This window comes from Phaenicophaeus curvirostris, chromosome 2 (assembly GCF_032191515.1).
Source record: "Phaenicophaeus curvirostris isolate KB17595 chromosome 2, BPBGC_Pcur_1.0, whole genome shotgun sequence".
Taxonomy (NCBI): domain Eukaryota; kingdom Metazoa; phylum Chordata; class Aves; order Cuculiformes; family Cuculidae; genus Phaenicophaeus; species Phaenicophaeus curvirostris.
Window position 1 is genome coordinate 99,460,761 of NC_091393.1, and position 19,425 is coordinate 99,480,185.

The 19,425-nt window shown below is 39.7% G+C and overlaps 4 protein-coding genes across 8 annotated transcripts in view; 3 read left to right on the forward strand and 1 right to left on the reverse strand.

Annotated features, from left to right (window-relative positions):
- The window catches only part of SLX4IP (SLX4 interacting protein), a 75,196-nt gene extending 66,407 nt beyond the window's left edge, over window positions 1-8,789 (reverse strand). Inside the window, exons 1-3 of one of the 4 annotated variants that reach the window (XM_069850186.1) lie at window positions 8,651-8,789; window positions 7,348-7,530; window positions 3,191-3,296 (exon numbers count right to left, since the gene is read on the reverse strand). In XM_069850186.1, the coding sequence (XP_069706287.1) occupies window positions 3,191-3,217 (27 nt within the window). In that variant the 5' untranslated portion in view covers window positions 3,218-3,296; window positions 7,348-7,530; window positions 8,651-8,789. Of the gene's footprint in view, window positions 1-3,190; window positions 3,297-7,347; window positions 7,531-8,645 lie in introns of all 4 variants that reach the window. The other 3 variants (XM_069850187.1, XM_069850185.1, XM_069850189.1) reach the window with 3 other exon arrangements.
- Window positions 8,790-8,937: 148 nt separating this feature from the next.
- LOC138716997 (uncharacterized) lies at window positions 8,938-10,195 on the forward strand. Of its 2 annotated transcripts, none has more exons than XM_069850157.1 (2): window positions 8,938-9,063; window positions 9,987-10,195. In XM_069850157.1, the coding sequence occupies exon 2, from the start codon at window positions 10,004-10,006 to the stop codon at window positions 10,193-10,195; it is 192 nt and encodes a 63-aa protein (XP_069706258.1). In that variant the 5' UTR covers window positions 8,938-9,063; window positions 9,987-10,003. The 2 variants fall into 2 exon arrangements, with proteins under 2 accessions (XP_069706258.1, XP_069706259.1); XM_069850158.1 differs by lacking the exon at window positions 8,938-9,063 and adding an exon at window positions 9,341-9,361.
- An 820-nt stretch (window positions 10,196-11,015) lies between these two features.
- LOC138716998 (uncharacterized) lies at window positions 11,016-11,306 on the forward strand. Its single transcript, XM_069850159.1, has one exon. It carries the CDS (start codon window positions 11,016-11,018, stop codon window positions 11,166-11,168), a length of 153 nt encoding a protein of 50 aa, XP_069706260.1. The 3' UTR covers window positions 11,169-11,306.
- Window positions 11,307-11,392: 86 nt separating this feature from the next.
- On the forward strand, window positions 11,393-17,369 carry MKKS (MKKS centrosomal shuttling protein). The gene is made up of 4 exons (XM_069850156.1): window positions 11,393-12,395; window positions 12,898-13,073; window positions 13,769-13,879; window positions 14,379-17,369. The coding sequence occupies exons 1-4, from the start codon at window positions 11,405-11,407 to the stop codon at window positions 14,817-14,819; spliced, it is 1,719 nt and encodes a 572-aa protein (XP_069706257.1). The 5' UTR covers window positions 11,393-11,404; the 3' UTR covers window positions 14,820-17,369.
- The last annotated feature ends 2,056 nt before the right edge of the window (window positions 17,370-19,425 follow it).

Genomic DNA, 19,425 nt, shown 5'->3' on the forward strand with positions numbered 1-19,425 from the left:
TACTGCACACCAGAACACTATGGTATCCATACACTTGGCAAGTGAAGAAAGTGTGTCTAGTATCTAACTGTAGTTTTTGTATTAAGGTTTAAAGCTATTTTACTGCATCAATTATTTTATTTCAATCGCTCCTAATTATCCATAAAACCAACCTTAGGATCGCCTTTCAAAAGTAGGCCAACTACTCCCTCTACTGAAAATAATTTACAACTACATTGGAAGTACAGAGATTCTCATATAAAACACATGTTGTTAAGAAGCAAAGCCGTTAAACACATTACAGGTGGTTTCCTCTTAGTTAACTTCCAGTTAGCCAAGACTTGAAAGACAGTAAGCTGTACTTTCTGCTCAGTTACCAAAAACATTAACATACACATGCTTACAAAATCTAAAAACTTAAAACTAGACAATGTAGAAGACGAGGTATGCATGAAACTTTTTCAGACTCAGTAAAATACCCCTATCAACTTCAAACACAAGGAACCTAAAAGTAAGAATATATTATTTTCTATACTTCTGCAGAGAGGAGTGAGAATATTTTCTGCCTTTTAATGGAGAATCTTCTGCACAGGGACCTTCCTTGAAAAATTTATAGGAAAGTTGAATGGTCTTTAAAAAGGGAATAGTCATATTAAATACAAATCCAATGAACGTAAAGAAGAAAGAATTTCTCACAGAAAACCCCTAATCTAACAAGTAAAATGTTACGCATCTGTGCGTAAAAGTGAATTCCAAGTCATTTTTTCCACATATTTACCTTAGATATTAGATACATTTTAGTCAAGGCAAAGTTAATTCTCAGCATTCAGTACATGCAAAAACTTAACATAATTTCTCAAATACTACCAGAAAGAAAATAAAGTTGTACCTCAATGGCATACTCAGAAATCATATCTGTGATATTGTTTACCTACAAACACATGCTCAATGACAGTTTGGTCAGACAGTCAGTGATATTCAACTAACTTGTAGTTTCAGGATACATGCTGAATACCAAGAAAGTGTCTATGCTGGAACAGCAAGCTGTAATAATGCAGGTAGTAATCACATATCTTAAGGCTTTTTAGCTGGTATAGACATTTCACAGAATCATAGAATCACTAGGTTGGAAAGGACCCCGAGGATCACCGAGTCCAACCAGTCCCATCAATCACTAAATAATGCCCCTCAGCACCTCATCCTCATGCCATTGGTCTCAGTCCATTGGTCCAGCCTGTTCAGATCCATTTGTAGAGCCTCCCTACCCTCCAGCAGATCAACACTTCCACCCAGCTTAGTGTCGTCCGCAAACTTGCTAAGGGTGCACTCGATGCCTTCATCCAGGTCATTGATAAAGACATTGAACAGGGCTGGACCCAGCACTGAGCCCTGGGGAACCCCACTTGTCACTGGCCTCCAGCTGGATTTCACACCATTTACCACCACTCTCTGGGCCTGGCCATCCAACCAGTTTTCCACCCAAGAGTGTGTGCCTGTCCAGGCCAGAGGCTGACAGTTTCTCAAGCAGAACGCTGTGAGAAACTGTGTCAAAGGCTTTACTGAAGTCCAATACCACCACATCCACAGCCTTTCCCTCAGCCAGTAGGTGGGTCACTTTGTCATAGAAGGCGATCAGGTTAGTCTGGCAAGACCTGCCTTTTGTGAACCTGTGTTGACTGGGCCTGATCACCCGGTTCTCTTGCATGTGCTTCATGATAGCACTCAAGATCACCTGCTCCATGACTTTCCCTGGCACTGAGGTCAGACTGACAGGCCTGTAGTTTTTTGGGTCCTCCCTGCGACCCTTCTTGTAGAGATGGGCACAACACCAGCCAGCCTCCAGTCCAGTGGAACTTCCCCAGTTAGCCAGCACTGCTGGAAGGTGATGGAAAGTGGTTTGGCCAGCACATCCGCCAGCTCCTTCAATATTCTTTGGTGGATCTCATCCGACCCCATAGACTTGTGGGTGTCTAGCTGGGCAAGCAAGTCTCCAACCACCTCCTCTTGGATCATGGGAGCCTCATTCTGTTCCTCTAATTCCAGGGGTTGTACACAGAGGGAACAACTTTCTTCACAATTAAAGACTGAGGCAAAGAAGGCATTAAGTACCTCAGCCTTGTCCTCATCCCCTGTCACTGTTGTTCCTTCTGCATCCAATAGGGACTGAATATTCTCCCTAGTCCTCCTTTTATTGTTAATGTATTTATAGAAAGACTTTTTTATTATCTTTCACAGACTTAGCCAATCTGATTTCTAGGTGGGCCTTACCCCTCCTGACTTTTTCTCTGCACAATCTTACTTCCTCCCTGTAGTTCACCCAAGACACCTGTCCCTTCTTCCAAAGCTCATAGACCTTCCTCTTCTTTTTGATGTCTGACACTATCTGTTTTCTTCAGCACTTACATTAATGTTGACGAGTTCACAGCTGAGAAAAACAACACCATCAGCCTCAGCTCCTGTTGTTTCCTACATCGGTGGCATAGAGACTAAGCATATCAGCTACAATCTGCTCAAAATCAAAAATGTTTCTCCTAACTTGAGTAGTGTAGTTATATCATAAATTTATTGATAAGCTGGTACAGTTACAATAGAATAATGAAATGCTGTGTTCATTGCAGAATGTTTTGAAAAGCATTACTCTTCAGATATATATATCACCAAAACTCAGAGATTGGTTGCAATATCAAGTGCAGTGGCATTTTACTGGACATAAGATAGAAAATTAATCCCTGAAAAAGGGAAGAGTAAAAAAAAAAAAAAAAAAGATGCAAATAGTCCAGTGTGATAAAGAGCTTAAGAACGTGGCTACGCCTTAAACTAGGAACTCTTAGATTACCTGAGAAGTACACAAATAATATTGCAAGTTTATAGTAAGAGAAGAAGCAATACTAGAATTTATTTTGGGTAGCAAATACTATTTTACTGAGAACTCATGCAGTTTATAATTCTAATTACACAACTAATAACTTCTAGTTACTTGATTTTAATCTTCAGCTGACTTCAGACACACTCCACCATGTTAAGGAACAAGTCAACAAGTTCACTTCCAAAGAGAGAGAAAAAAGTTTATATAAAATATGCTGCTATGACCAGATGCCTGAACGGTGCACGTCTTCATCATTAATTTTTAAAACCAACACACTCACATTCCAAGCAGTATTAAAGAGCTCTTTTTTTACTTTTTAAATGAAAACTACAATGTTCTACTTACCTTAATGACAAATTTGTTGGATGCCATGAAAGGTCGGTGTAAGCTGGTCCTATTGGTATAAAAATACCAATTCAAAGTGGTCAGTGCTAGAGAAAAACTCAGATACCTACACCAACAGAAAAAAAAAATTAAAATCTATTATATCAGAGGTACAGAGATTCTCAAAATCTATAACTAATATTTTTCATTATTGCTGTTCTTCAAACCCTATACTTTTCTTTAAGAAAATTAAGAAAAATTCTTATTTAAAGAACTATTTTTTTTCAAGAATAAACTGTGTCAGTTTCTTTCAGTGAAACTTCCTAACTGTTTAGGCACTTGGCATCCAGCACATGAAATACAACATAAGAACTATTTTTCAGACCAGAACCAAGACAGTGACAAACCCAACTTAACTTATCCTCAGGAAGCTTTTCAGGGAGCAGCAAACTAAACCCGGACTATTCCTTTACTACCGTCTCAACCACTTGTCCCGGTATATACAGCCCCTGGCCTAGTTTCTCTTACAAAACGATAGCTTCACAGAAAACCCATGTGCATAGTTTTAATAAAGAAACAATGAAGAAGACAGAAGAAAACACACAAAATTTAAAAAGGTATTGTTTCCAAGCAAAAACAATCTTGATAAATGAAATAACACCCGCTCTAGTCAGGAGAGTCCTCAAACCTCTCTATGTAAAGTTCTTAACTTCCCGTCTTGCAGATACTCCATTTCTACGTGGCTAGGGAGCCCATAAAAGCCTGCATATACTGATGGCCCCATAGAAATAACATCTTCTATCACGCTATCTTAGCAGCATTCTCAGCAACACCAATCAGAAGTCAGCAAACTTCAGAACCAAGACACCCATTCACTACAACTCTGGTCATCAGCAGCATCAGAGTTTAAACCAGCTCAACAACAAAGCACAGTCACTTTTTTAAAAAAAATACATAGGAAACTATGGCTTCTGGTACACCTACTATGCATATATATGCTCACACATATGTATGTTTAAAATTTTAGACTACTACGTACATAAAACAATGTGACCTGAACATTATTTTGGCTGCACAAAAGTAAAGAGAACTTTGGACATCCTTTTTTCTTGCTTATCCCAAACAGTATTTAGATTGCTTAATCTGAGATATTGAGTGAGGTACACGTAGCAGCACAGACCCTGACCCAGCCTCAGACTATTCTAAGTAACTCAGGAAGCATTAATTCATGCTGGAAGTTAAACGCACCCTCCCTTGGGCGCAAAAAGAAACCTTCAATGAAATTACTAAGATTTCTACTCCATCAGAAGAATGATGTGCAGGAGAAGAACACTGTATCTCACTCAGATTGACTACAAGCTTACAGTTAGCTTGCAAGCCAAACCATAAGGCTAGTCACCTTCCAGACTGATTACAGTTTTCAACTGCCCTTTTTTTTTTTCCCAAAATGACAACTACACTCACCGCACTGAAACTACTGGGGAAGCTCATCATTCTCCACATAAATGGGAGCTAAACATTCACTTGTCAAAAGGTAGAAGATTAGGTTAAATTTATGAAAGTCTCTCCAGCTAACGCCTCAAAGCTGGGGCTCAGAAGAGACAAAGAATGGACCCTATGGTACCAGATTAATACCTACAAAACCCCAGGAATAAAAAAAATTACAATACTTCCTGTTTCCACACAGGTTAAGAATACAGGCAACAGACAAGAAAGATACATGGATTGGACAGAAAAATAGGTAAGCAAGGGCCTCATCATACTGGCAATTCAAGTTTCAAAATCACAGATTCACAGAATCACTAGGTTGAAAAAGACTTCCAGGATCACCGAGTCCACCCATTCCTACCAACCACTAAACTATGCCCCTGAGCATCTCATTCACTTGTCTTTTAAATGCTTCCAGGGATGGCGACTCAACTACCTCCCTTGGCAGCCTGTTCCAGTGCCCAGTGACCCAATGACCCTTTCTGTAAAAATTTTTTTTTCTGATGTCCAGCCTGAACCTCCCCTGGCATTACTCCCCTCTTCCTGCATATCTTCTACTTTCCTGAACCATCTCTTACAAAACTGACCAGATTTGTCTGTCTTACCAAAAGACTAATTCTTTAGGAAACTTTAGAGTGTACAAAGCAGCTCTGTTCTCAGTGTAGTTTCTGTTACAATTTGTCTGTTGCAGGCAGCAGCTACTGACACTTCTTTCTGAAATAAAAATCAGAAATTCTTGGAACGGCAGCTGCTAGAACTAGGTCAAAAAACATGCTAAAGGGAAACAGCAAGCACCAAGTGAAAACCAACTGTACTTCTCTGTTCCTTATAACAATGTACAAGATCATATTCTTCATGTTTCCCAGAACTCCAAGGAAGCTGCGTGATCCAGCTCATCATGCAAAACGAAAAAGCTAACAGTGAGATCATAGAAATGTTGAGGCTGGAAAAGACCTCCAAGATGATCAAGTCCAATCATCAGCCGAACACCACCATGCCTACTAAACCACCTCACAAATTGCCACAACTACACATCTTCTGAACATCTCCAGGGTTGGTGACTTCACCACTTCCCTGGGCAGCCTATTCTAACGCTATACCACTCTTGCAGTAAGAAATTTTTCCTAATATCCAATCTAAAACTCTCCTGGTGCAACTTGAGGCCGTTTCCTCTCATCCCATCACTTGTTAGTTGTGAGAAAAACCAACACCTGCCTTGTTACAAGCTCCTTTCAGGTAGTTGTAGAGAGCGATAAGGTCTCCCTCAGCCTTAGATCCCTGAGATGCTCCTCATAATCCCTGTGCTCCAGACCCTTTCCCAGCTTTGCTGCCCTTCTCTGGACATGCTCCAGCACCTCAATGCCCAGACCTTTCAAAACGCCACAAGACATGGGCACACATGACTCATCAAATTCTTTTTATGGTCTCAGCAGCATTTTAGGACTGGGTTTTTAATTCGAATGCAAGGCTTGTATCTAGAGCTTTAATAATGAACCCCAAACAACCAAAACCCAAGTATCAATAATAGGGAAACAGCAGGCAAGAAAGAGCAAAAAGAAATAGTGTTAAGGCTATTATCTCTTCTCCAAGCAGTTAGAATCTTGACCTGAAGTTAGGAAATCTGTAGTAACAAATGTAATTTCCTGTGGAGCACACCATCAACTAAGAGCTCCTACAACAGCAACAGCAATATTAAACAAGTCTAACATTGACCCAGGATTAAATATACCTTGGGATATGACAGAATATGAGGTGTTTGCCTCATGCCAGGAACATATTTTACCTAGATTGTACGTAATTTTTGAGCTGCATATGGCATCCAATTCACATATGTGCTACAAGTCTGTGATTTTAAGAACAATATTTGGACTGCTGATGTCGTATCATTAATCTTTACAGAAGCAATAATATGAAGAAGAGTTGCAACAAAACATTTCAGAGCATTATCTCATCTCTAAATACTCATGCCCTGCTTGAGAACAAATCACAAGGGTGAATCAGCATAACTACTTTGGCATCCCCAACCTCCTTTTTGTAACAAGTTGCCATTCAGAATAGTACTGTTGCAATGTCTGCTATTATTGATGTAAGAAGGACTGCTGGCAGACAGAAATCCTCCCCAAAACCTATTTACAAAATAATAGGGGGGAATGTAGGCACAAGAAAAATTAACTATGGTTCAATTCGCTCTTCATGGGAATAACCTGACTTCGGGACTTTGCCGACTCCCCATTCTTTTCACTGACCGTGTAGATAAGACAAAGGAAATAAAGCAGTCAGAATAAACGTAAGCAAATCCTTAGAAAACAAAAAAGAATAAATATAATACGTGACTCACCAGGAAAGTCACTGAACTACCACTAAAACATCAAAAATGAGAAAAACCACACATAAATTGTACAAGAAAAAAAAAAGCCAGCAAGCCTCAAAATACTTTGACATTTTCTGTTTTGGAAAAAAACCCAAAACAAACCAAAACAAAACCAAAACAAAAACACAAATCCATTACAATTGCTACTATTTGGTAACAACGATCTACTTTACAATTTGGTATCTGCTGCATACTAATGTGAGCCTCTAAAGGAAACTGACGTTAAGAAGAATAGTAGACACACAGCAGAAACCAGGAAACATGGCCTCCCAGTGAGTGAGCTAAACTGTTTTCTGTCACTTGATGAGCAGCATCTTACCTTAGCAAAGAAGTAGCTTCCTGCGGTGAGGGAACTGGGAACTCTGTGGGAATGAGGAACTGAACGCTCGTACAGCACACACACCCACTTGAAGATACAGCAGCTTCTAACACAACAGCTGCAAACCGCTCACACACTGCCCACGTTTGGGTGCCTTTACCAAGTGCGGGGAGACGTGGCCATCTGGAAGAGCCAGAAACAAAACCAGAAATATTAGTTAACGAACTCTTTACAATTAGTTATTATTAACTATTTTTATTGTTCAAAACCACCACATTTGTGAACTTTCCAGTCCTCAGGTACTGGAGTGAAGCACTGCCAAGCCCAGCCCAGCCCAGCCCCAGCACTATTTTAGCTGGTTTCTGAGAGCTGATCCTAAGCTTAGGACTCAGCTCCTCACCTATTTTAGTGAAGTATTTCTAGTTCTGAAAAGATGTACCACAACCTTCACATTCTCCAGTTTCATTTTTTTTAGGTCCACTGTTGCCAATTTCTCCACCAACCTTTGGAAACCAACTCTTCCAAGATGTCATCATATTTTTAGCCCATTGTTACCTAAGTACCCTTACTCAGAAACTGCCAGTTCACCCTAGAAGTTCAATAATTCATCAAAACCGCTCCCCATTCATCACACAACTGCAGGGAACTAGAGGAGTGAGAGATCCTGAGGAACATCAGAGTGCTCATTACAGACAGGGGCTGACTAGCAGCTTTCTGCAATTGCAGAATATACTTGTACTGAAATCAGGGAACATTGCACTCAGCTGTTTCACAAGAGTTTAAAAAGAACTGTTATAATGTAGAGATCAGGCACTAAAAACTTGTCTTTTGGCTAGTCATAACCTCTGCAATTATGCACACCAGAAACAAATTTGTCTGCTAAAATATGAATATAATCATAGAATCACTTGGCTGCAAAAGTCCTTTGAGATTGAGTCCAACCGTACCTGTCCACTACTAAATCATAATTCCCTAAGCACTTATTATCTACCCATCTTTTAAACACCTCTAGGGATGGTGACTCAACCACCTCCCAGGGCAGCCTCTGCTAGTGCTAGATAATCCTTTCGGTGAAGATTTTTTTGCCTAACGTCCAATCTTAACCTCCCCTGGCACAACTTGAGGCCATTCCCTCTCGTCCTATCAACTGGGCGAAGAGACCAGCATCCTCTTTTCAGGCAGTTGTAGGCAGTGACAAGCTCTCTCCTCAGCCTCCTCTTTCGCTAAGCTCAAACACAACGTGTTCTCCACGGGAGCCGAGCGGCACGGCTGCCGGCCCAACTCCCCCCGGCCATCACCTCACACGCTTCTCTAGGGAGGAGAGCGACACCGAAGACCGAGGGGCGGCCACTCCCCGCCAGCGCGGAGGGTCCCGGGCGGTGCCGCCTCAGCCGCGCGCGCCTCCAAAGCTCCTAACGGCTCCTCTGCCCCCAAGCAAGATGGCGGCTGCACACCGAGCTTCGCCTCCCCTATCCAAAATGGCCGCCGGCTGTAACCGTCTTCCCCTCCGTTGCCCGAACGCAAAATGGCCGCCGGGGCAGCCAATGGCAGGCGAGAGGCGGTGCGCCCCTCCGCGCGAGTCGCGCTTCCGGTCTGCGCGAGGCCGCGTCGTGGCGCCGTGGGTGTGAGGGCGGTCCCGGCCCGACCCGGCCCGAGGAGGTGCCGGTCGGCCGCGTCCTCCCCTCGCTTCCCCTCCTCATTGGGGCGAGAGCCGAGGTGAGCGATGGGGCTACCTGAGGAGAGGGAGGAGAAGCCTCAGGTGTTCCTTCCTCAGGCCTGCGGGGAACCGCTCTCTGCGAGGGGACGCTGGGGACGAGTTGCGGCCTGAGCAGAAGGGTCCCCCCCCAGCGGGGGTGGGGGGGATACTAAAGTAACTAAAAAGTTATTTTGATATAAAATCGGAGCAGACATAGTTTTGTTTTTTTTATGGTAGCTGGTTGAGTCCCCACCCCCGAAGGTGTTTAGAAAACGACTTAGTAGTGGCCAGGTACGGTTGGGCTTGATGATCTCAAAGGTCTTTTCCAACCTTGTGATTCTCTGATTCTCAATGAGATCCTGTGGAAAGTAGAGGCTTTAGGCATTCTGTTTAGATAAGGATGAATTTATTAGGCTTGTAGTAATATTTTTGTAGCTTCTGAAGACTATAGGGCTAAGGTTGCTAGGTGCAGCTGCTACTCTGAGCAACATAGAGTGATGTCGCAAGCATTGCACCTTGTTTAGCCTGTAAATTAAAAGTTCTATATTCTGTTGTGAGCTTGGTTAGTCACTGAATTTTATTGTTGGGGAGGAGGGGTGGAGAGTGGTGTATTTTGAAACTGCTTTGGTTTAGACTTCAAATATTTGCCATCTGAAGTAGTATCATCTGTAATTAAATAAACATAACAAAGACTTTAGATTTAGCAGCCAAAGCTTGAAGCAAATGCAGCAATTAATACTTCAAGTTGTCTGAACGGAGGTTATTTTTATAGCCTTTTTTTTTGAAGTTCATAAAGTGAGACTTTCTTGTGTAATTTTGTGTTTTAATCATCTGCTGCGCTGTAATTAAAGATATTAACATTCAGGTTCATCTATTCTGTGCTATTATTATAAAGTAAAAGATTTATAGAATGTATGTAAAATAATAAATTGTCTTTACCTAGGTAGATGCCAGTTTGCAATGGGTCTTAAAACCATCTGGAAGAACTACAAAGTTCTGATTGTTATGGGAACTGGCCTTGGGCTGGTGCACTGGGGGTGGTTTCACATCAAATCCAGTCCTATTTTTGAAGTGAAGACAGAGGAATTTGTTCCAGAACCTGGGATTGTGGCATACGTGCTGCAAAGTGAACGCAAAAATAAAGAAGAATAGCATTAGTGCTATATATCGTGGGTAAGTTGCGTAATTAGTTGTATCTGTATCTTTGAGGCAGGAGATGAGTCAGTTAAATGAGAATGTTCTAACAGATGTGGTCTTGCTGCTCTAATAGTCTTCCAGAGTTTTATTCTTTTTTGCAACTCAGTTAATCTGGAAATTACATGGACCCAAAAACATCCAGCATACATTTCAAAAACTACAGCTAAATCCTATGTGATAGGATCAATTATTATACGTCTTAAAGATATTTACAGTCAAACTCCAATAACTTCAAGGCAACAGTTCAACTCTTGTGACTGGACTGGGTCTATAGCAGTGTCCTTTCAGGTTCAAAACTGCCCAGAAGTAATTGTGACTTTACATAGCAACGTATTCTGTATTGTTAGTAGGGATGGTAACTACAATAGAAAACAAACAAAAGTATAAGAAAGGTCTAAACGTTCTAGAGATTACATAGAAATGTGAATTAATATCCTATCTAAGTTTTGAAGCGTTCAAGATCTGGGAAAAAAAAAATCTTGAAGTGAGAAATTTTTTCTTTCAGAGTCAGGTTTGAAGCTGTTTGAATATTAAAAGCTTTTGTTATTGAAATAGTTGCCCGGAAGCGGTACTGGGTGGTTCAGTTCTTTTGTTCTGGAGTAAAAACAGGTTCGCATTAAGAGATTTTCTCAATTAAAGGGCATTATAGTTTGGTATTTGTCCTTATGTGAGTTTTTTTGTGAAAAATAAAATAGCAATGCAAGCTATGCAATGTTGTCATATTGTTATCCTAATATCTGTATGTTTTTTATTGTAGGTCTTACCAGAAGAAAAGATGAGGAAAGCTAGCTGGAGTAAAAAGAACTTCCTGCTTGTGGCAGGACTGTCACTTATAGGTGTCCATTTTGGAAGCATGCTTGTAAACTTTGTTGCAAAGAAATCTGCTCGGTCACATTCAGAAGCTAAAAAGGAAGATCGTCATGAATGAAATAGCTTACTGCTGTCCTTATGTACCAGTCTCACAACAGGATTTAATCTTCATTTTAAGAAACAAATGATGAGCAGTCACAGAAATGTTGTTGTAGTGTATGCACTGTTTCACAGTTTAAATAATTGGCTGCAAAAATAAATGTGCAGCTTTCAATTTTATAAGTGCTATGAATTATAGATCCAAGTAAAAATGAAGTCTGTTTTGTTGGGAAAAATTAAAATCTTACTTTGAAAATGTCTCGTCTTGAAGCTAAAAAGCCTCCCTTATTTATTAGTGATCCTTTAACTAAAGATATATTTATTCGGTCACTGTCCTTGCTGAGTGGGATATTTAAATCTTGTTATGGTCCTGCTGGTAGGCTCAAGCAGCTCCACAATGGTGTGGGAGGCTATGTTTGTACAACTTCACAGTCTTTGGCCATACTCAGTCGTCTTTCTGTCAGTCATCCTGTGTTAAGTGTTTTAACAGCCTCTGTACAGAACCACGTATCCCGCTTCAGTGACTGTGGTTTATTTACTGCCATTCTTTGCTGTAGTTTGATTGAAAACTTTAAAAGCCTAAATGTTGCATCCTGCACTGTCATTAAAATAAGCAACCACCTTCTGAGTTTGTGTATGGACTACCTCAAGTCTGAGGCCTGTGGTTGCCGAGTATCTGTGGATTTTAGCAGCGTAGAGAGTCTTCTTTGTTTAGTACGTAGTGTGTTAATAAGCAAACCTGCTTGTATGCTTGATAAAACAGAAGTTGATCATCTCGCCATGCTGGTGGTAAAGGCTTTTATATTTACTGTTCCTTGTCATGTTGAGACTAATACTGTTCTAGGGAAGTGTGTAATAGTACCTGTGAAAAGTAGAAGGGTTGTGGATTCTACAGTTCTTTCTGGACTACTGATAGAAACACCAGAAATTCAATTGGCAAAACCACTTACTGTTAAAAGAACTTGTTCAAACGTGATCAAGATAGCACTTTTCAGTGTGTCTATGTCAGGAGACTGCCTCAGCCCTGAAGAAGGAACTATAACGGTCCATCACGGAATTTCTCTGGAAGTATTAGAACTGAATCAGTTGCTTGATGTAGGAAAGCAGCTGGTTAATGATGAGGTCGGCCTTGTGGTGTGCCAGAAAGTTATCCATCCGTCCTTGAAACAGTATCTGAAAGAGAACCATGTTATGGCTGTGGACAGAGCTGGGCTAAATCTGATGGAACCCCTCAGTCGGATGACAGGTAACAAGTGAGCTTTCTGCACTGAATTGTCTTTAACGTTCATCTCGTAGTGAAAACCTATCTAGGCTGGTGTCATTGCATAAGGATTCTCTTAATTCTGCGTGTATCCTGCTTTAGCAGTTGAGAAAGAGTTGTTCTTTTCTAGTCTGAAAGCCATTTTGAAGGCAAGTTTGAGCTTTTGTAGGCTGTAATAATGACATACTGCATATGATTACTGCTTGCTGCATGAGGGGTATCCAATTATAGTAACTTTGCAAATATAGGTGATTTTTGAACTCTGAGAATAAAACAATCACTTTTTTTATCTTAAACTATCACGAAGTTGCACTTTGAAAACGTGTTGGTTTCTGTTTATGATTTCCTGTGTAGATAGAAATGATATGTGTTGAAGAATATATATATAAAAGCCAAGAGGAAAAAAGTTCACAGTTCATGAAATGCAACAGATAGATTTTCTGATTACAGCAGTGCATGCTGTTCTCTGCTTTTCTTAATTGGACAGGTGCAAGGCCTATAGCTTCTATACGGTTGTTGTCTCTTGATAGTTACGGCAGTTTGGAAGATGTGCGTGTTGAGAGTTTTGCTTCGAAACATTTTGTACATCTAATTCCTAAGGACACAGTTGTCTGCAGCTTGATACTCTGTAACAGAAATGAAACAGCATGGGATGAATTGAAGGTAGGCAAATCTTCTTGAATTCTTGAAAAGTCATGTTTTTAATGGAAAATAATGAGAAATAGATACAGAGATCTTAGAAAAGTGATTTTTTCAGTACATAAATGGAGTTGTATTAGAGATTAGATATGCAGTTTCAGGAAAGCAATCTCGAAACATCCTGATTTCTAGAATTTCTTAATCCTGGAAGTGCTCATGTTTGTTTAATGCCTCTATTTTAATACAGGAAGTTGTTTAGACACAGAAGCATTTTTCAGCTATTCTTGAGGCCAGTGCTGGATAAGCATTTTTGTTTTCATTACTTGCTATGTGAGAGCATAAATTAAAAATTGCACAGCAAAAGACCAGCAGCAATAACTGCAGTGGTAGTCAAGTATAGTTTTGCATAGAGCAGTTGCTCTAGAAATGTCATTGATAGCAACTGACTTGCTATATATAACCCTGATTTGCAAAAAGAAGGAATAAAATACAGTTTCTTTTATTTCTGCTTTTCCTTATTGACTGTGGACCGATAAAGACAGTTTCTCATTAAGTGAGCATGGTTTTGGAAGTCTCTCAGCATTTTTATAATCGACATGTAATTCAAGTTTATAAAGTCTGTACCAGAAACTACTGAAAACTTACTCCAATGTTTTTTTCAATGGGGGCAAATCCTATTAATCATGGTTTGTCTAATGACGAATTCATATGGTTTTTAGCGTGCTTGTGAAACTGCACAACATGTGTTACAGTTAACGGTCAAGGAACCTTTGGCATTATTAGGTGGTGGCTGTACAGAAACTCACCTGGCTTCGTACATCAGACACAAGGTATGTAAGACAATTTTTTTTTTAAAGCTGCTTAATATGCTTAGAAACAAGAATTGATGTAGAATGACTGCTACAGTTAAAACATTTGTCTTTTCTAGATTAACACTGCATTTTTGCTGCTTAACTATTAATATAAATCAAAGGGGTCTATTTGAAACGCTCAATGCTAATTACATCTTTCAGACTTGTTAATACTATGCATGTTAATCTTTCTCTAGGCATACTTGCTAGAAGTAAGTGCTTGATTTTTAAGTGTTAGATTGTGTAGAATTTTCATATTGAAAGATAATTGTGCGGAACTTGGCCTTGACTTGTCTACAGATCTTTCAGGTTGTGGAATAATCAATACGTGAACAAATTTTTTTAGTTAGGACTGAACTATCTGTTTAAAAAAAAAAAAAAAAACCAACAAAGCAGCATTATGATATGTGTTTGATGATGTGTTTTATTTCAGTAAAACAATGTTCTAATTTTCTGTTTTCCTGATTTTGTTTTTTAGAGCTGTAGTCTGTCCGCCAGCACTTTTAAAGAAATAGGTTGTTCTCGGACACAATACCAATTGGTTGCTGATGGTTTTTGCCGTTCCCTGGAGTCTGTAGCTTGCTCTCTGAGTCACGATGATGGAGAAATTCTTACAGACACGGTTTATGGACACTGTTGGTTTGTTCCATCAGGTTTTCCCTCTGTCTCTAATTGGTCAGATTTAGTTTCAAAATGTGGCTGTGGGATCAATGGTAGCACTGAGAATCTCAACTGGAGGCTTTTGCAAGGCCAATTTGGCTCCCCTATTATACAGAACAGCCCTAAAGAGCCCTCTGTAAAGGTTGCTGACTTTCTGACGTTGGACTGTTTTGCTGCAAAGTGTAGTGGCCTACAAGTAGCTCTGGAGACAGCTAATCTGATTTTGGATCTCTCATGTGTAATTGAAGATCAAGATTAGCTTATGTGAATATTATCTTATGTGAATTATGTTTGCACAGCAAGATACTTGATTGAAAGCAGAGCAATATATAACATGTTAAGATACTTTAAATGGTTAGAACATGCACAACAGACAAATTTTAAATCAAACAACTGGCCATTAAGTGCTCTTCTGATTGTTAATCAGAAATAGTATTTTCAAGCATTTTCTAATCTTCAGCATTGTTAGGAACTGTTAAATGATTAGCCTAATACACAATGAATCATGGTAACATATGAGTATTCAAATTAACGTATTCAGAAGAGTGAATGACACTGATATTCCCTCTGAGTTAAGCAAAGTTTTTTGAATGTTTGTTTGCTGTGTGTCATCTTCAAAGGAATGGGAAAAATTGCTGAGAAAACCTATGTTATGGATTAGAATATATGTAGTCTCAGCAAAAGCTTTATACATTTAAACAGACTTCTTTATTTCAACAGAACTTTGTCACTGGTATTTTTAATTTTGTAGTTAAAAAAGAAGATTTTCCTTAGTAAATATCTTGAGTGACTTGTTTCCAGATTTTGTTCTGAAGATCTTATAAGCGTGCACTAGACGCAATTTCTGTTTCTAAATGGCTGGAAGACATTAATTCATAGACATAATTTATTTAGCAAGTTATTAAAATTCAACCTGGAGATCTTAAGGTAGCAGGTAGGTAATAGAAGATTTGAAAAGAAATGGCAGGCTGTGCGGAAAAAAACCTAATGTAAAGTGGACCTTGATTGTCTTCTTTGGAATACAGAGCAGTTTATAAGTAATGATGTTTTTATCATTTAAGCGAAGCTGCAAGCAGGAATGTCCTGCTTACCATTGAATTAACTCTTTGACTGTGCATAGCTTCTTTTCTTTTAATGAAGTAAGGCTCAGGCTTGTTTTGATCTTTAAATAAGTCAGTGGACTGAATGACCGAAATTTTTCTCATTTTCAACTTGCATGCAAGATCAAAAGGGGTGTTACAGTTTCTTGCTTAAACTCATTTTCTTTATCCCTTTTCTTCTCCTTCTATTGTTTTCAGTCATGGGGGACAAATTGTTCATGACATGCTTTTCCAGAAAACATCCAAGTTAGTTATGGATTAGTCTGCTTATTTGCTTCCTGGTTTCATAAGTTTTTAATATATTTACTGAGTATAAGCAGTAGAATTGTTTTGTAAAACTTTGTTTTTGAAATATGTGTTTAAATCAGATCTTTCCAGACCTTTTGTACAAAGTCTTTTTAATTTTAAGAGCATAAATAATAATTAATAGCATAAATAATAAATAATAATTTTCTCACTGAAAAAAATGAAAAGTTATTAAGTTCTTTATCTTTTTATGACCTGAAAAGGTTGCTTCAGTGCTATGAGACGTCCTGTTACAAGATTTGAGATGGAGGCTTTTCAAAGTTGGTTACTAAAAAGGCAGCTTTCATTTTTTTCCTCCCATATACCATGAACCACATGAAAACATCATGAATAATGAAGCCAAATGATGGTGTATATCTTAAGGCATAGAAGAATCTTGCTAATACTTCATCTAATATGAGTCTTTAACTTGGAGTGTTGAATTAGAGTATTTTACTTCCTATAACAGCAGCTTGTTAGGCAGTGCAAAAATGTTGTTTCAAGACTACAGCTGTGAAGTGAAAATTAAAACAATCTTTAACTAGTAGTTGCTAGTGTTCTTTTTTCTTGGCTTCTGAAGGCTGATTCACAGCTCCCATAAAACTGTAGTTAGCTCCTATTCTATTCTTGCCCTCCCTATCAGTTTTTAGAAAATCACACATTAGAAAATTGTGAAAAACTTAAATACAATTTTTGGAGAGTAGGTAAAAATTCACTTATACCTGAACGAAAGATTTTCATCTATAGATAGTTTTAATAACAATGAATTTTTGTTTCCCAACACAACTAAAAAGGATAAGTAAGCAGCTGGTACTGCTGCTTATGGACAGTTCAGGTTCAGTTCTCAGTTGTGCTACAGTCTTCCTGACCCTTTAGTGATTAGTGTTACCCTATCCTTAATGGGTAACATGGGAGGAATGCAACTTTGATACAATTTAAAATGCAAGTAAGCAGAATTTTTACTGTCCGTGCAAGAGCAACATAAAAATTACTTTGCTGAACTCCAGTGATTCCTGACAAAACCTAAGTGCAAAAATAATGGTTTTCTCTGCTTTGTTTTGAAATTAACAAAATTAAATATCCCCATTTGGAAGTCCTCTGAGAAGCCACTATGGTTTTATTCTTGCTCCCCTTGGAATTTAAAGCTTATTCAGTGGGAAAAATTAGCATTATACAAGCATTATTAAGAAACCAGTGTTTTCTGATCATGACCTCAGTCATATCTGTTGACGTTCACAGATTGCCCAGAGGCTATTCAGTTCAATTTTAGTAATTCTGCTGGTAAAGCACAAGAAATAAGAACATCCATCTCCAGCTTTCTCAGCTATGTTAGTGCTCCAGGCTTAGCAGGAGCAAAAAGAAATGCTGATGCTATAATCATTCAGGTCAGCATATTTAAGTAAGATACCAGTTTAACATAGTTGCTCCTCAGTTCAATGTTTCAGTTATCATTTGATATTTAAAACTTCAAAGTGAAGAAGACCTGAAAATGCCGATTAGTTTAGAGATCATTATGATTTCTATTATTGCGCCCTATTTCAAGTAGACGTATTATTAAAAGTTACTGTGTTGGCTTTAGGAAAGAATGCAGAACACCTGTTTTTCACTGATTCTGCTACTGGTTTGTGAATTTGTAGAGTCACTCGGAGCCACATTTGAAGTCATCTTCTGTCTGGTTTTCTATCTATAAAATGGGAACAAAGATAACTCTTCTTAAGGCATGGAGAGTTGGGGGTGAAGAGTTTTAAGTAACATGCAGGTGTAAAGTGAACTACTCACTGCACGAGAACAAAGAAATAGATAATTCAAAACAAACTCAAATCCTTGCTAAAATACTCCAGTAATTTCATTAAGGGAACTTTGGCCAGGATATATGTAGACTTCTTAAACTAGTCTGCTAGGTAAAACTCCATTTTTATCCTGTATATCAAACCTGGATGCATTTTCTAGGTAACAGCATATTACTGTTACTAACAGTAATCATAGAATCATAGAATAGTTTGAATTGGAAGGGACCTTAAAGATTCTCTAGTGCCACACCCCCTGCCACAGGCAGGGACATCCCACTAGATCAAGCTGCCCAGGGCCCCACCCAACCTTGCCTTGAATGCTTCCAGGGGTGGGGCAGCCATGACTTCCCTGAGCAACCTGTGCCAGTGTCTCACCACTCTCATGGTGAAGAAATTCTTCCTTATATCAAGCCTAAATCTGCCCCTCTCCAGTTTATACCTATTGCCCCTAGTCCTGTCACTGCAAGGCTTTGTAAACAGTCCCTCCCCAGCTTTCTTGTTGGCCCCTTTCAGGTACTCTCTCAGCCTTCCCTTGTATGGAGGGTGCTCCAGCCCTTTGGTCGTCTTTGTAGCCCTACACTGGACCCATTCCAACAGCTCCATATCCTCCTTATGTTGAGGATTCCAGAACTGGAGACAATACTGCAGATGAGGTCTCACAGGTGAGGAATAGAGGGGCAGAGTCACTTCCTTCGACCCGCTGGCCATGCTTCTTTTGATGCAGCCCAGGATACGTTTGGCCTTCCAGCTTGTGAGCGCACCTTGCTGGCTCATGTCGAGCTTCTCATCAGCCAGCACCCCCAAGTCCTTCTCTGCAGAGTTGCTCTCAAGCATATCAACCCCCATCCTGTATTGAAATCGGGGATCACCCCAGCCCCAGTGTAGGACCACTTTTCTTGTTGAACCTCATGAGGTTCTCACAGACCCACTTCTCCAGCCTGTCCAGATCCCTCTGGATGACGTCCTGTCCTTCTGGTGTGGCAACAGGACCACTCAGCTTGGTGTCATCTGCAAACTTGCTGAGGGTGCACTCCATCTCGCTGTCAGTATAATTGATGAAGATATTAAACAGCACTGGTCCAAGTATGCACCGCTGAGAGACACCACTTGTCACAGATCTCCATCTGGACTTTGAGCCATTGACCACTACTCTCTGAATACGACAATCCAAACAGTTTCTTATCCACCATACTGTCTACCCATCAAATCCATATCTCTCCAATTTAGAGAGAAGGATGTTGGGGAGTGTGTCAAAGACTTTACAGAAGTCCAGATGGATCACATTCATCAGTTTTCCTGTGTCCATTGCTGTGGTTACCCCATCATAGAAAGCTACTAGGTTGGTCACACAGGACTTGGCCCTTGTGAAGCTGTGCTGGCTGCCGTTAGTCACCTCCATGTCCTCCATGTGCTTTAGCATAGCTTCTAGGAGCCTCATTTTGTGCCTTACATCTTCTGTACACATACCCGGAGAAATGTGACCTTAAAGCCCTGTGCAGGAATGGTTGAGCTTCAAGGCAATCGTTGTCAGACACCTCAGCAGTCCTAACTGTATCAGAGCACACAGTCTGTGTTCTGTATGTGTTTCAGACCAGATGTTCATATGATGCTAATCCTTTAAGACTACTGGGAAGAAACAGATTTATGATTCTGGGAAACCTAACCTTACTGTAATGGTAGTGTAAAACTG

Excerpts from the sequence above, each read along its gene's own strand:
- LOC138716997 (XM_069850157.1), top strand. The coding sequence starts at position 10,004 with ATGGGTCTTAAAACCATCTGGAAGAACTACAAAGTTCTGATTGTTATG.
- LOC138716998 (XM_069850159.1), top strand. The coding sequence starts at position 11,016 with ATGAGGAAAGCTAGCTGGAGTAAAAAGAACTTCCTGCTTGTGGCAGGA.
- MKKS (XM_069850156.1), top strand. The coding sequence starts at position 11,405 with ATGTCTCGTCTTGAAGCTAAAAAGCCTCCCTTATTTATTAGTGATCCT. Across the intron at positions 13,074-13,768 it reads CAGCATGGGATGAATTGAAG|CGTGCTTGTGAAACTGCACA; the intron begins GTAGGCAAATCT and ends TATGGTTTTTAG. Across the intron at positions 13,880-14,378 it reads CTTCGTACATCAGACACAAG|AGCTGTAGTCTGTCCGCCAG; the intron begins GTATGTAAGACA and ends TTTGTTTTTTAG.